Raw genomic sequence first — 16,152 nt, 5'->3', positions numbered from 1 at the left:
ATTAATGTATATATTATTCTTCCCCAACATTTTCTGGCGTAAATCGGACGCATGATAGATAAAGAGACATACAGGACATTCAGCAACCTATGTTTACAGAGAAGGCAAAAACAGAAGCCGCAAACCCCAATGCAAGACATGAAAAAAAAAAAAAAAAAAAAAAAAAAAAAAAAAAAAAAATTGAAAATATATAAATAAAATGCCCGAAAAAAAACAAGGACGAAGGGAGGACGGTGATCAGCATCAAGCGAAAAAATTCCCTCTTCGCCAATAAAAGAAAAACATCATATATACATGCTATATCCTGATATGTAAGTCAACCGCCGTCCGTTTCCCCGTACTCTGCCGTGAGCAGCAGCTACCACACCCCTTTCACCCCCCAGACCTAGCCCTCAATCCAAAATTAACACAAACAGCCACAAGCAAGCCCACACAAAGCACCGTCGGGCCCCACTTCTCATGATAAACATGCTTTACATCCCGCCGTTTCCGAATCTTATCAATGCGCCACATATACAGCAGCAAGCTATACACGAGCGACAGGCAAGCGAGTATAGTAAACACCCACGACGACACAAGCGTGACGGTGTCGTAGTCGAAATTGAGTAGGGCGGCAGCGATGGAGCCGAGGATGATAGAAAATTCGAGCCAGGAAAGGAATGTGCGTTCAGCGGCGAAGTAGACTTTTGGTTCGACACGGACGGGGACGTGGATTCCTATTGGGCCGGATATTGGACCAGTTAGGTTGGGGAGTCATACTAAAGATAGCACAAATAGCAAAATGATGGAGTGGAAATAAATATGTAAAAACTTACGTTTCCCCTTCGGTGCTTTAAACCGCTTAACTTGCATTTGATCTGGCGGTATGAACCTCCCCACCCCACTGACGCCATTATTGATGGGCATCGCCGTCGGTCTCGGGACGGGTGCTAAGTATTTCGCAGCATTCAGGGTAGATCTTCCCGCAGCGCGAACGTAGTGTTTCGCAAGCTTAATGCGATATTGCCAGCCACCGATCCTCCGTGCCTCTTCGAGGTCATCTTGTCCGCTCGACTCGTCTTCGGAGTCATAGAGTGGGTAGTCATCGCCGCCGATATCAATAAGATTTCGTTGGGCAGCGATACGCTCTTCCATATCGAGCGCGTTACCCATAGCTTGGGAGATGCTGGGGTCTTGTAAAGGGTCGTCGTTGTCTTCGCCTTGAGGAAGGGGTTGGAGGGATTGGAAATGGATTGCGTTGGTTCCGTTCACGGATGAGGATGATGCGTGGCCGTTTTCGCGTGCATCGACTTCGTTGCGCGCTGCGGGATCACTACCACCGGCATCGTCAGCGTCAGCGTCAGCGTCATCGTCGGACTCGTCATCATCGTCGCCATCATCGTCCATGATGTCAGTTGTCGATTGGCTAGTTTGGACCGGTCGCTCGATGCCGAACCTGCGGGTGATGGGTTTTCGAATATCGACGTCCATCTGCGGCATCCAGAAGGGGAGCAGGTCGATATGGTCTGGGAATAGATTTGCCGTTCCATGAATGAACTTGCTGAACTTGGGGACAGCTTCCACCAGATGACTTGAGATTAGATCCCGGATCCATGGTGGAGGTGCTTGACCCGCCTGCGTCTGCAACTTCACTTCCAAAATAGCGTAGGGAAATCTTTCGACATCCTGCGCGGGTAGTTGGAGAAAAGGGTAGTCAATTCCGATATCCATTCGCCGCCAATTGGACCCAGACCTTTTGCGGCCATCTAGATTATCCTCTCGGATCATGGTCAGCTCGGTATCCAACGATATTCGCACTCTCGCATCTCCAGGAAGCTGGAATGCAGTCCGATGATAAAACGACCTCGTAACTGGCTTGAGCTTCCGAGTAACTACACGATATTGCACCTCCCGCGCCAGCTGCTCCCAGTCAGCAATCTGTTGCTCGCTCTTCTTTCCATCCTTCCTGGTCTTCTCAAAGATGCTCTCGACAGTCATTCTCCCAGCCAAAAAAGAATTTACATGTTTCTCCTTAATCGGGAACCGCGCTTTGACCGATTTTTCTCCTGTCCAATCCTCCCGGTGCGTTTTCCTCTCAACGAAAATCTGATCATTTTCCATGCCACCATACCACCGTAGTCGGATCGCCTCCGCACCTTCAGTCTTCTTTAAGCGCCCAGTATATAGCTCCCAGGTTTCTGGATTATCATAGTAAATAGAGGAGATAGCTGAATCTCGCTCATCGAATTCTTTTGTGGGATTGAATACCAAAACGGGAGATGCTAGAACTCGTTAGATATCCCCGCGCCCCCCCCCAAAAAAAAAAAAAAAAAAAAAAAAAAAAAAAAAAAAACAAAACAAAAAAGAAAACGTTTCTTGAGGACTCCAAACAAACCTTCAGGATAATAAGTTTCAATTCCGTAATGTTGTCCGGATGTACCCAATACTTAGTTGTCTCCCGGATGAAATTCTGCTGCGAACCGCCCGCTGCACTGTCACCGGTAACAGGAGCGCCCTTGTTCCTAACCAAATCATACAACCTGGACAATTTAACCACGAACGCATCGTAGTTATCCTTGAAAAACGGCTTTGCTTTTAGCCGTGCTGCGAACACGGGCTTCAAATGCCATTGAGTTTGTTTCTATCCCGCAAAATATGTCAGCAAAAAAAGTTTTTCACCACTACTGTTCCAAGCATAGAGAGAAAGAAATATAGCCGATCAAAAATAAGAGACGTGGAATAAAGGGTGGGAAAAAGAAGATGAAGACCTTACATCATGCTTCTTGATAATCTTCTGAAACCCCGTATAATTCAACTGCACATACTTGGCCAAATCATGGACGTCGGCAATAATATCACTAAGATCCTCCTCTAGCAGCAAGAAATCCTCATCGGTCGGCGCCATTCCACCGCTGACTGCGACACTGCCAGCAGCAGCTTCAACCCCACGACTGCTAATCTGCGACCCCCTCCTGCCTCCAGCACTATTCCCACCACCCCCGGCAGCAGCAGCCCTCATCATAGCCACGACGCCATTAACCTCTTTCTCACTCTGCACAATCCGCGCGACGATCTCATCGCTCTTCAGCTTCTGGAAAGTAAACACCTTATCCAGCTCGCTCTCCAGCAGTGCGACGAAGCGCCTCTCGTCCTCCTCCGTCCATGGCTTGCGCTTGGGCTTTGCGGGTTGGGTTTCCTGAGCAGCAGCGGCGGTCGGGGTGGTGGGACTTGACTCGTACGGGGTTTTCAGAGCAGCTTTAAGATCATCGTAGGCTATGTAGTGCCAGTAGTATTCTTTTATGAGAGAAGCGCGGAGCTGGTGGCCGAATCTAGCGTGGGGTGGGGGTTGCTTGTCAGTTTGGTGTGAAACAGCCGGGGTAAACCGGGGTGCTGGGAGCCAATTGGGGAAACTTGAGAGGGGAGACTTACCTCATGATTGCAGCGGGAGGTGCGATGGGTAGGGGAAGGGAAGGGAGGAGGAGGAGAAGGCGAAGGTCGAAGAGGAAATGCAGCAGAGGAGGAGCAGTGGAGAGAAGCTAGCTGCGAGCTACGGCTGACACTGTGGCTGGGATGGAGCTTCAAACTCTATTTAAGAGAACACAGAAGTTTAATGGAAGATAGCATACGGAGTACGGAGTATACACATATGGATACACAATACACGCATGACCCCTCCGAGCAAGGGACATCGGCGGCGACGAGATCCAGGTACAGGACAGGCAGAATTGCGCGAAACAGCAAATTCGGAACAAATTCCAGGCCAATGGTGCAATATCACGTGGATCTGATATCGGCGATGCAAGATCGATGCTGAGCCGCAGCCCAATCAGGGAGCAGTGGTAGCCCACGTGAAAACCTTATCCTAGTGGACCCAGGTAGAACTGTCGATGACCTCATCGCTTAGCAGTCAACTCGTTGGCTTCATCCTTGAAGTTATCAGGACGGAGGACTCGAAATGGACGAGGAAAACCGCAGAGTCCCGAAGAGCCAACACATAGCCCATCCACCAACAGTACGCATACCATAACGAAATCAGCAGACATTAGTTCATGGACCATCATATGCTATGTATCTTGTATCCCGTAACTAGTAGTAAACAAGGGAAAAGCAGCCAGCGAACAAAATTGAAATGCAAGGAACTCCACCCCTTTCTGCTCACACAAGCCCAATCCGCCGTATGCTCCTCCTCGCCCCCTCTCCAACAACACTAACCATCCCCTCCGCTTCTAGCGCTCTCACCGCCTCCGCGAACTCCGCCCCTTCAACCTCCATGCTACCCCCTTCGTTCAGCTGTCTTAGTACCTCCGACCACCGCACCCCACTCCCACCACCACGACCCCCAAGCTCCTCCACAACCCTCAAAACCTCCCTCTTCAGATCCTCCCGCAGCCGCCTCTCGCTCGCACTCGTCCCCTCAGTCAACAATCCCATGTCAATCAGCCCCGTGCGCGCATCCGTTGCGGCCTGTTTCAGTGCCGACCGAATTAACCGTACTGCTTCCTCTACATCGCTGGCGAGGACTTCGCTTGATAAGCGCATGCGGGCGTGTGCTTCTGCGAGGCGAATCATGGATTCGAGTTGGCGGGTGGTGGCGGTGATGCGGCGATTGGCGGAGCGGATGTCATCGCCCAGTTTCCGCATGCCAACGTAGGAGTCTATCAGCGCCGTGCCCGCTTCGGGCGTCATTACGGGGTTGATATGTCTTTTGGCGTAGGTAATGTAGCTGGTGAGGAATTCGACGGGCTGGAATACGGTGGGTCAGCGAAAGCGGTCATTCACGCTTTAAGTTCAGAGAAATATGAGTCGACTTACAAGAACTTCCTCGCTGGTACCGTGTTCCGGTGTGTCTTCCAGATACATCCCCACCAGGTGCTTCGCCAGCCGGCGATCGTTTTGCTCATCGATGCGGTCGAGAACAAGATATACCAGGTCAAACCGCGATAGCAACGTTGGTGGCAGGTCGATGTTTTGCGGAACGGGTAAATTAGGGTTGTACTTGCTTCCGATCGGGTTGGCTGAGGCTAAGATACTTGTGCGGGCATTCAATGTGGTGATGATACCCGCTTTCGCGATTGAAACAGTTTGTTGCTCCATCACCTCATGCAGGACTGATCGTGTCGAATCGTTCATCTTGTCGAATTCGTCGATGCAACAGACGCCTCCGTCAGAGAGTACGAGGGCGCCTGACTCGAGAACTAGCTGCCTTGATTCTGGATCTCGGGTGACGTATGCTGTAAGACCAACGGCGGACGAGCCTTTGCCACTTGTATAGACCCCCCGGGGTGCAATCTTATGCACGTATTGCAGCAGTTGCGATTTTGACGTTGAGGGATCTCCGCAAAGCAGAACGTTGATATCACCACGATATCGCGGGTTACCTCCCTTTTCAAATGTTTTGTTCGTTCCGCCGAAGAGTTGGAGAAGAATACCTTTCTTCACATCTTCCATCTCGTAAATGCTCGGTGCTAGAGACCGTGAGAGTAGTTCGTAGACGTCAGGCCGGGCAGCAATTTCTTTTATCTTTTCCTCTTCCGCTGCTGTAATTTTTCTGACATGCTCCACTTCACCTGCAACCTGTTCAGAGAGCTCCTGCTCCACGGTTGTGGCATCAATGCCAAGCTTCTTGCGGTCTGTCTTCTGCACATGAAGCACATCCACATAAGTCTTGAATAGAGCCTTGGTAGTTCGTTGACGTGGGTTCACGCGAACAGGGTTGCTGCGAAATATGCCTGTCACTTCAACTCTATCACCAGCTTTGCAAACATCAACCAGTTCATCATAAGCACAGAGGGAGACCGAATGTGGTGTTTGTCCATCGGGCACTGAGTCGGGGGTTTCCTGGAGTTTGATAACCTGCTTATCGGCAAAAGTCGACCGGTTGTGAATGAGTTGCATAGAGTTAGATGTCCCGCAAATTTCTCGGGGGCATTTAGTAGGCTCTGCAATTTTGCCGCGGTCGATGTCAACGGCAACACTGAAGTGACAAGTCTCGCAGCGGAAGAACGCTGTAATAGTGAGCATCAGTGCGTTGTCAAATTGTGACTGGGAGGAGGGTGATCGCTACTTACCTTCCTTCATGTCAGGGATTATAGGAGTTGCCCGAATAACGAGGCCTTTGATACTGATGAGTTTATCCATGTCTGTGGTTGAAGGTGTCAATAACAAATGTTTTTTTAAAAAAAAGAAAATTGAGGTTAAGCTAGCGTACCAGCGGGATCCAAGTCTCTCATGTTGACCGTCTTGTCTAATCCAAATGGTAGGACCTTGAAAGTTTTGGTTTCCACGTCCGCCATTAGATTTGGCACCTCCGTCGGCTGACCTCGTCCAGCCTCAGTTCCAATATCAGAGCTGGTGACAGGCGGTGCTGAACTGTTATCTCTTGCCCTAGGTTGACGTCGTTGATTGGCTTGTGCTCTGAGTGATTCCATTTCCTTCAATGCCAGTTCAATCATGACATCCCTCACTACCTGATCCATGATCGGAATAATTTCCTGTGGGTACGCTTGGACCTGGTGCCAAAGCTTCAGCGTTGACGGGTATGCCTTCAGGTTGCGGATATCCAGGTTGAGCCCTGTTACCCCAAGTTGTCGCATATCATTCAGCATCTTGATGTATTCTTTTTCGTCAGCTGCTGCACCCATTGCACGGGTTTCTTCTTCAGAAGCGCCATCTGCCCACATGCGGTATTTCTTGGCGAAATTGTATAGGAAATTCTTAAATGCGGACATCGAGTCCTGGATGGAGATGTTGGTACCCCAAATGATACGAGTAGAACTTCCACCAAGGGCGTCGGCCTCGGAGGTGTCTGGCTGTACATTTGAAAACGTGGCATCTGAATGAGGTTCACCATCACGGACTGGCATGCCATTCTCATTGACGAATACTCGTCTCCGCTGGCTTGATGAGGATCCGAAGGCATCGGAGTGGATAGCACCTCGTCTTGTCGAAACATTGGGAAGGCCATTTGATCCAATTGATTGAGATGACCGAACAAAAAGACCACTGCTGCTGCTTGGAATATCAGCTGTCCGGCTCGGGCGGCTGTTTGCACGAGTTGGGCTTGAACTAGACATGTAGCGAATTGGTGAGGAATCTGTTTAACGATGTTGATTTATGTTGTCATTAGCCTTTGTTTCATATTCTTCAAAACAAAATAGACCTATGAGCGTATGATACTCTAATACCTCCAATCAGGCGAGCATTTGCTCTGGGAGTTCTTTCAATATCATCAGTGCTTTGAGGTTCTCTAATTGGGGAACTGATGTCCATTCTTGAACCCGCATCGTCGGGAGGAGCTTGTTGAGGTTCAGGTGGGGGGGATGACTGGAAGCGTAACGGGGATGAAGAGGGAATGCCGGCTTCTCTTAGCGATCTCGAAGCCCGTGGAGTAGTCTGCGAGGCATTCTGCAATGGTTGCTCGCTGCTCGTCGCACTTGGGCGAGTGGGAGTTGAAGTTGTAGAGTTTCTTGCTGGTCGACCACGACGACGGGCAGAACCAGGAGACGACATTGTGCAAAAGTCTGTCTAAGTGGTTATGATTGCCAGTGGTGGGATGGATCAATTATCACTAAACGTCAGTCCTAGTATCGATGTGAGTGGTAAGAAGGAGAGTTGTTGGAAATGATTGACGGAATTTTTGGCAAGAGGAACGCGAGAGAAACGCGAGCTTCTAGTAACGCGTAAAGTGATTTCCTATTTGGGATAGCGCGTGCGTCCAGCAAATCCTTTAACGCCGAATTAAAGCCCATTTCTTTATTTGGATACTCTTACTCGTAGGAGGAATTTCGTCGCCTGCCTTTACACTGAACTCCCCATTAATCTCTCCATTTTAATCTCCAATCTAGATAATTTTCAAGAGAGTATTGTTTCTTTTGAAGGTTGTTCCCAAATGGACAGGAAAATAGCTGACAGCTGAATCCAACATTCTCCGAGCCCCCCACCATGAATAGCCATACGCCGGGCCAGAAGTGGATGCACAGCTCTGTGAGCGGACTCTTCTCAAGAGTTGCCATCTGGATTCTGTTTCTTTCCCACTGTGTATATAGAGATTTCTCCAGCTTAGCACGACGTCCCCATGCCCTTCGGGAGGCTCGCGGGGCGCGGTCATTGCCGGGGTTCCCCCCCCCCCCCCCCCCCGACGTTAAATTTATACATACATACATACAAACATTCTCCAAGCGCCAACTTCGCGATAAATGGTTGTTGTGAAGGGTTGATTCGGAGCGAAGGCCGTTGTAATTCGAGCCAGCAACCTTGAATTCGCTCCGAGTAATCTTGACAACCGCAGAAACGCCAGAAACGCGCTCGCGGCAGCGCGTCTGTGAAAGCTAGTTACTAGTCACTATGGGCTTACTGACCTTCTCTATCAAGGCGATTCAAATAGGTGAATATGATATGGCTGTCTATCCATGATGCTCAAGCGGAAGAGACATAGATGCAGGATCTCTGGCCGTTGTGACGGCCAAGAATTAATGATATGCTGCCGTAGCCTTGCATTATGGGTTGAGTCTGCCATAAGTCATAGTAGCGACGTTGTAGGGCCAGGCCACGGGCCCAGCTGTGGGAGGACCCAGTAAAGCTCATATTCACCACCATTTGTACGGAGTAGTTCAAGTGCAAATACATCATCAGCAGTCTCAAGGCCACAGAAGAAGCCTCAGGCAAAGCACATTACAAGAGAGAGTCTCACAAACTGGGTTCAGATACAGAGAAAGGAATTTAATGTTCTCGCTGCATAGGACGGCAACAACTGTCATGCAGTGTAGGTTGAGTGACACAGCCATGGAGGAAAGTGGACTAACCACGGAGTACTTCTTTTCCCTTAACTTACGGGTCGTGCCCTTGGTGTATTTAACTAACTCAAGGTTAGTTAACTAGTGACTTATCAGGTGGATGATTGCCTCATTGTTGTTGACCAGGTTTGAAGCAAGCTTTCCCCTTGCCAGATCGCTGATCCAGAGAGAGCCTGAACGGTAATGTGCTGTTCGACTCATTATTTCGCTCGCTAGTGGACTGCTGTGGCTGTCGCATGGCTCCACAGTCATTCTTCACACAAAGACTGACATTTGATGAGGACAAGTTTCGCCTTGAGGTTCCTCAACACTCCGACCCAGTTCTTCCTCGTCAGGGGTACGTTTCTTGGAAGTCAAGAGAAGAAGGCAGAGGGCATGAAAGAATGTATCATGGTCCTCTTCCTGAATCCGGGAAACAAGGCCTCCTTTGCCATTGCCCTACAGCGATAACCTTCATGGAAATGAAGGGATGAAGGTTTGGGTTTTATTGTGTTGGGGAGGGTTACTAGATGGATATGGTGGTGTCTGAGATGAGGAAAGTTTTGAGCCTAAAACATTCTGCTTATTTAAAAAGAAAAAACACCTTGAATGGGAGATCCCGTTATTTATAAGGATTGATCCAGGGACGTAGCGGTTACCCCAAACAGGATCTAGATCCGGCATATCGAAACCTCGTAGATAGAAAATCACCACACACTGCCACTTGAGGCAGACATAATTGTGGACGCAAACTGCCATCATGAGTTGGAAGCTTCCAGTTTGCTTTTGCCTCTACTAACAATATACGTAATTACGTATGTCAAGCCAGCCGGAATTTCCAGATCCCTGGCACCGTAATCCCAGCATGAAGAATCTGGGGTTGATTTGAGCGCACAGTAGTCCCATGCAACCGCAAATATCCGTGGTGAGGTTAATTTACACTTATCAGCACGTCCTTGTTATTCTCGTAGCAATCCCAGCAGAGTAGCAGCGGCTATTATTATTATGATTATGATTAGTATAAGTAGTTATTAGTTAGTTAACTATATTATTATTACTATTAACTGTGGAAAACAGACAAAGAACCACCAGCTATTAATATCCAGGGCGACAACGCTATACTGACACTTGGGCGGTTTCACTCTCGACGTCATTTCTCACAACATCCTGTCGGAGATCGCAACACTGCAGATGCAGCTCACTCGTGTGATTGGCGCTGCAGCGAGCCTTGGAATAGGCATGGAGCCCTGGCCCAAGCCCAGCCTGCCCAGCACGGCGGTAAGGTGACACAAGGAACAGTCAACCCTGTTTGTCGAGATTTCTTCCATCATCCCTTCGTGAATGTTTTTGTTTTCATTGATTGATTCCCTCGCTCGCCGCCCGGCGCGCTATGGTTCAAAGATTTGACGCTGGCACTGCTGGCGCTCCTGGGAAGTTGGGGACTTGGAAGGACCAAACAGACCCACTCGGGTCAGCGCTATGGGAATAATGACGATTGCTGGTCCGCCGGAGCATCAGCACTGATCCAGCAGTGGAGACTTTTTGATGGGTTGACAGCGCAATCGCCGTCGTGATTGCCCAATATCAGAGTGGCCGGCGCCTCACCAAACAGAGCGGGCCGCCGAACTCTCCACACCAAAGGGTTTGCCCGCCCAACAAACAGCACACGGACGGATGGCTTGACGACATCTCCAAAATATGCGGGTTTATATTGACTTCTGCTCCTAATTTCCTTGTTTTTTACTTTCTTTCTTCCGCTATACAACCACTATGTCTTCCAGGCAAACACGGCTTTGAGAGTCGCCTCATTGACCTCCCTCTCCATCGTCTATTGGAGATCGACTACAGCAATTGAAAGAAACTTGTTGTATTCCCTTCATTCACTCTCCCTTTGTGTGCCCTTTGGCGGCTGCTCATTCATACAGTACATAATTCGACCTTCTCTGTATTGTTATTCTCTTTCCCTTTCCATTTCAGTCTCTTCCCTAGAACACGCCCTCTCCGGTCTGCGAAGTCGGGACTTCTCACATTTGAATCGGCCAAATATTGAACTATTAATTCCTGAATCACCGTCCAGTTCGTCTCTCCCAGCTTGAGGCTAGCTGTATATCTCCTCAACTTCCTCCATTGTGTGGGCTACAGCGAGGAATTCTGGTGGACTATGATTCTGGCCCCAGCATAAAATGTCGTCCCCCAGCAATAGCGACAGCGTGGCCGCTGCGCTTGATGCGCAGAGCGGCACAGGCCAAAAGACAGCGGGAATGTCAATAACCACCTTTTTGGCATCCCTAGCTACCGCTCTCATAGTCTTCACAGCTGAAGTCTTATTATTTACGCTGCTCAAGGGAAAGTTGACCAGGATTTAGTGAGTGATTTGGTGTCCACCCATGAAATCAAATTTAAAAAAAGTTCAAATTTAAAAAAAGTTCAAATCTCTAACAGGGGCTTCCTGCTTCCTTTTCTTTTTAGCCAACCGCGAACATATCTGGTCTCAGAACGAGAACGTACCAACCCTTCCCCGCCCGGTCTGTTTCGGTGGATTGCTCCTGTGTTCAGGACGTCCAATTCAGAATTCATCCAAAAATGTGGCCTGGATGCTTACTTTTTCCTTCGCTACCTCCGCATGCTTCTCAAGATTTTTATCCCACTTTCGTTCGTCATCCTACCTGTGCTCATACCCTTAAACAAAGTCGGAGGAAAGGACACACGTGCTGTTTCGGTCACAGATGACACTCCTTACAATGTATCTGGATTGGATCAGCTGGCGTGGGGTAATATCGCGCCAGAGCATACAGACCGTTATTGGGCCCATCTGGTTCTTGCTGTTGTCGTCGTCGTTTACGTGTGTGCGGTTTTCTTTGACGAACTTCGAGGTTATATCAGACTACGACAAACATATTTGACATCACCTCAGCATCGGCTGCGCGCATCAGCCACCACTGTCTTGGTGACCGCTATCCCGTCGAAGTGGTTGTCTGTAGATGCTCTTGATCGCCTGTTCGATGTGTTCCCCGGAGGCGTCCGCAACATCTGGATAAACCGAAACATGGATGAGTTGAGCGAGAAAGTGAAACTGCGGAACAAACTCGCTTTGAAGCTTGAGTCGGCAGAGACAGAACTGATAAAGAAGTGCAAGAAGGCCCAACTTAAACAAGTTAAAGCTCAGGCCAAAAAATCCGGCAAAAAGTCGTCAGAGGTGGATCGCGAAAGGATGGCTGCGGAACAGAGAGCTTCCCGTCTCGCCCAGGGACCAGGAATTAGTTCAGGGGATCCCCATGAGGCTCATACCATTCGGGAGGTATTGCATGGCCGAATGCGTGAGTCGAATGCAGCACAAGACGGACGTGGTAATGGTTCTTTTATTCCACGTGTAGGTGACGGGGTGGGGGCTGTGGGCTCGGGAGTAGCAAGGATCGGAAAAACGGTATTGGGCGGTTTCAGGAAGGCTGGTGACACGGCCGAGGGCAGATTTCGAACCACCGGTGGATTTGATGGTGAGGTGGGAAATAAAACCGGAAGCCTACCAAACGATAGAGTCGTGGAGGAAGCGAGCTCTGAATTTAGGAATGAAAAGCCTGCTGTGGGCTTGAGGAGAGAGGGAGCCACTGCGGCCAACCCGCAAGGGGCGGATGTTCAACATGAAGGTAGGGCCAATCCCAACCTCGACCTTGAGGAGGATGAGACTCGACTTTCCGGAGAAACGCATATGGAAGAAGGGCCCCCTGCAATGGATGGCCCGGCAGACCAACCATCACGTCCAGCGAAATTAAAACTATGGAAAAGCTCGAAGCAGACAAACCCAAAGCCCAACCCTCAGGATGACCAGTACCCCTTGACTGAACTTTCCCCTGTGACTCCCTCTGGTAAGAAGAAGATAGCTCTTCGACTTAAAAGACACGCGCCTGCTAAAGAAGGCGATCGGGTTGCAGGACAGGAATACCCTCTGGCGTATAACGAAGAGTTTGAGGAAGATGACTATGGCGACCCTCTGTGGATGAAATACATCAAACAGAAGGATCGTGAAACTATGCGCCTACCCATTTTTGGTTGGACTTGGATGCCCGCCATACCTCTTCTTGGCAAGAAAGTCGATAAGATCTATCACTGCCGCCAGGAAGTCGCGCGCTTGAACCTCGAAATCGAAGTAGATCAGCGGAACCCGGAGAAATTCCCACTCATGAATTCTGCTTTTGTTCAATTTAACCACCAGGTGGCTGCACATATGGCATGCCAATCTGTCAGTCATCATATACCCAAACAGATGGCCCCACGATTGGTGGAAATATCTCCAGACGACGTCATTTGGGATAATATGTCGATCAAATGGTGGGAGCGGTACCTGAGAACCTTTGGGGTGCTCGTCATTGTTACAGCTATGGTTATAGGCTGGGCTTTCCCTGTTGCTTTTACCGGCTTACTATCTCAGCTTGCATACCTGGAAGGGAAGTTTCCTTGGCTTCGATGGATATCCTCAATGCCTGACTGGTTGATTTCAGCCATCCAGGGTATCTTGCCACCACTATTTCTTGCTATCCTCATGGCCGTTTTGCCACTAATCCTCCGGTTTCTCTCCCGGAACCAAGGCGTGCACACAGGGATGGCTGTCGAGCTAACCGTGCAGAATTATTATTTTGCATTTTTGTTCGTTCAGATATTCCTCGTCGTCTCAATTTCGTCTGGCTTCACGACTATTTTCAATTCCATCACGGACGTGACTAGTATACCCCAACTTTTGGCCCAGAATATTCCTCGTGCGAGTAATTATTTCTTTTCCTACATGGTGCTCCAAGCAATGTCTGTCAGCGCTGGCGCACTGGTTCAGATTTTTGCTCTAGTTAGCTGGTTTATCCTGGCTCCGATTTTGGACAACACTGCTAGAATGAAGTGGGCGCGGACCACAAACCTGAATCAGATGCAATGGGGTACTTTCTTTCCGGTCTATACGACACTAGCATCGATTGGTAAGTAAACAATATTTCTTGTTGCTATCCTCTTTTACGTTGAAATTTCTCACTCGTACTCTAACGCATCGCCGTTATATTCCTATAGGGCTTATCTATTGTGTTATTTCTCCGCTCATCATGGTATTCAATGTTCTCACCTTTGGACTCTTTTGGTTTGTATATCGATACAATACACTATATGTCACGAAATTTCGCTTCGATACCGGTGGTCTTCTTTTCCCGAAAGCTATCAATCAGCTTTTCACTGGCATCTACGTCATGGAAATCTGCCTGATCGGCATGTTTTTCCTAGTCAGAGACTCGGAGGGAAATGTGGCTTGTGAAGGCCAAGCGATATGTATGATCGTGGTTGCCATTCTGACGGTCGGTTTTCAATACCTTCTTAATGAAGCATTCAACCCTTTATTCCGGTATCTCCCGATCACGTTGGAGGACGATGCCTGTCGCCGAGATGAAGAATTCGCTCGAACCCAACGGCGGAAACTGGGTCTTGTAGAAGGAGAGGACGAAGAGGAGAGCGATCAAGACAACGACAGCGCATTCAACCAAGGCGAGAGACTAGGCGAGCAGGGCGACATCAAGTTAGACCGTATTGAGCGCAGGAAGGGAAGGAAAGGAACAATGACTAGACAGATCGGCAAACTCATCCCGGGCAAGTCGAAACGCATTTCATGGGCCGACCGGTCCAAAAACGGCCGGTCCAAATACTTTGGCGGACGATCCGACACCACCCCCCTGACCGTTCAACGCATGCGTGAAAAGCTGGCACACGATGCCGAATCGCAAGGCCCATCCACCCGCGCCATCGGCCAAGCTCTGTTCTCCGGCATCCACGACGAGCTTGAAGACCTGACTCCGGACGAGCGTGACCGACTTGTCCAACGGGCGTTCCAACACGAAGCGCTCCGCATGAAACGGCCCGTTATCTGGATTCCTCGAGATGATATTGGAGTCAGTGATGACGAGGTGTTCCGCACGCAGCGATTCAGCAAGCATATATGGATTAGCAATGAATATCAAGCGCTGGATGGACGGTGTCGGGCGATTTTTAGTCGGAGCCCACCTGATTTCTCTGAAGTGGATTTGATTCAGCTCTGAGTTGTGAGTATATTGGTTTGTGTGGCCACGTGTTTGATCTTCCTCTTGCTTTTTTGGATCCTGTCCTTTCAATCATTTTTTCTCTCCTTTTTGTTTTTGGTCTCTTTTCATTTGGGAAACATATAGCATTGCAACGGCGTTTCGTGCGAGATGATTCTATCGCAACCAAACTGAGGGAAAGGAGGAAGGGAGTCAAAAGCATTATACCCAAAAGAAACAGATGAGGATTTCGTCTTTTTTTTTGTTTCCTTTTTTCCCTTGAATTTTGCATCATGACACTGTACAAAGAGCGCACAAAAAAAGGGGTATAACGCATCTCATGTGTTCCACACGATCCTTCAGACCTCACCTACCTACCACTTAACCATGACTTGTCCTCCCCCACCCCACGAACCATTCAGCACATATTCATACACACACAAGATCTTCATCTACGTTGTTTATATCATTTTAGAACGAAAGAAAAGCTCCATGGCTGTGGCGCATCCATAGCGAGTTTTCAGTGTTCCTTCCTGTATATAGAATTATCTGCTGGACCCATCAATTGATCGATCGACCGATCGATCGATCGGCGAGTTTCTATCCCCGCCATGGTTTGCATATGAATCACCTGACTGCAGCCCCGCGCCATGAGCACTAGTAAATTATCTAGTTTAGTTCTCTTCATCATGATGGTGATGACGATGATGATATTGGTTTTGTATATATTTATTTGACCTTGCTGCCTGCTACTGGAACCAAGGGGAGCAAACACATCAGGCAAGCCTCGAACGCCGCCGGGTCTCAGCCATCTGCACGCCTGGCCCACAGAAATCATGTTTCGTTTTTCCCGCTCATAGTGTGGGTTGATAAGATAGACTATTGGCTGCTATATTTAAAGATGGGCGGGAATGAGTTTAGACGAGAGGAGGAGACTAAAAAAAAAAATAAATTAAAAAAAATCAAACTGAATTAAATCAATAAATAAATAAAAAAGAGGAAAAGCAAAAACTGGGTTGGCATAGAATGCAGCGAGCCCCCGTCCACACGGAAGAAACACGTTTGTGTTTGTGGACTCAAATGTGGAGGCTGAATGCGATGATGATGCACGCCATTGCCAACATCCCAGCGCCAGGCAGGGCTGGGCTCCCACATCGAGCTTCCCACGACTTCCTGCACTCCGGGAAACAAAACACAATGTTGGGACTGGTCTTACGGAATGGAAGGATTGGTTGGCTCTGGCTACATCTATCCACGCCTGGCTTTGTTTTCAGCCCTGGTTTGTTTGGAGTCGAGAGAGTAACGCTCATTCTCCTCAGGGCTGATGGTGGCTTTTGGAGACAACAGAGCCTCCAGGCGAA

General features: G+C 48.9%; 5 protein-coding genes across 5 annotated transcripts in view; 3 read left to right on the top strand and 2 right to left on the bottom strand.

Annotated features, from left to right (window-relative positions):
* Positions 1-372: 372 nt before the first annotated feature.
* Positions 373-3,413, bottom strand: HCAG_03678 (vacuolar transporter chaperone 4; the record flags this gene model as incomplete). The annotated part of the gene is made up of 5 exons (XM_001541530.1): positions 373-716; positions 816-2,261; positions 2,461-2,620; positions 2,753-3,308; positions 3,409-3,413. The coding sequence occupies 5 exons, from the start codon at positions 3,411-3,413 to the stop codon at positions 373-375; spliced, it is 2,511 nt and encodes an 836-aa protein (XP_001541580.1).
* Positions 3,414-4,134: 721 nt separating this feature from the next.
* Positions 4,135-7,488, bottom strand: HCAG_03677 (cell division control protein 54; the record flags this gene model as incomplete). The annotated part of the gene is made up of 5 exons (XM_001541529.1): positions 4,135-4,722; positions 4,792-5,984; positions 6,048-6,119; positions 6,188-7,072; positions 7,164-7,488. 5 exons carry the CDS (start codon positions 7,486-7,488, stop codon positions 4,135-4,137), a joined length of 3,063 nt encoding a protein of 1,020 aa, XP_001541579.1.
* A 1,212-nt stretch (positions 7,489-8,700) lies between these two features.
* On the top strand, positions 8,701-10,433 carry HCAG_03676 (predicted protein; the record flags this gene model as incomplete). The annotated part of the gene is made up of 6 exons (XM_001541528.1): positions 8,701-8,740; positions 8,857-8,897; positions 9,053-9,108; positions 9,580-9,604; positions 9,942-10,028; positions 10,308-10,433. 6 exons carry the CDS (start codon positions 8,701-8,703, stop codon positions 10,431-10,433), a joined length of 375 nt encoding a protein of 124 aa, XP_001541578.1.
* Positions 10,434-10,933: 500 nt separating this feature from the next.
* Positions 10,934-14,812, top strand: HCAG_03675 (conserved hypothetical protein; the record flags this gene model as incomplete). Its single annotated transcript, XM_001541527.1, has 3 exons — positions 10,934-11,115; positions 11,220-13,711; positions 13,800-14,812. The coding sequence occupies 3 exons, from the start codon at positions 10,934-10,936 to the stop codon at positions 14,810-14,812; spliced, it is 3,687 nt and encodes a 1,228-aa protein (XP_001541577.1).
* A 1,198-nt stretch (positions 14,813-16,010) lies between these two features.
* HCAG_03674 (predicted protein) overlaps positions 16,011-16,152 on the top strand; it is a gene marked incomplete at both ends in the record, with an annotated part of 1,106 nt that continues 964 nt past the window's right edge. The window contains one exon of the mRNA XM_001541526.1: positions 16,011-16,070. Coding sequence (XP_001541576.1) covers positions 16,011-16,070 — 60 coding nt within the window. The remainder of the gene's footprint in view (positions 16,071-16,152) is intronic.

The sequence above is a fragment of the Histoplasma capsulatum genome, genomic scaffold (genome assembly GCF_000149585.1).
Source record: "Histoplasma capsulatum NAm1 scaffold_3 genomic scaffold, whole genome shotgun sequence".
NCBI classification, from domain to species: Eukaryota; Fungi; Ascomycota; class Eurotiomycetes; order Onygenales; family Ajellomycetaceae; genus Histoplasma; species Histoplasma mississippiense.
Note: the sequence above shows the minus strand (reverse complement) of the source record. Positions and strands in the feature narration are given on the sequence as shown.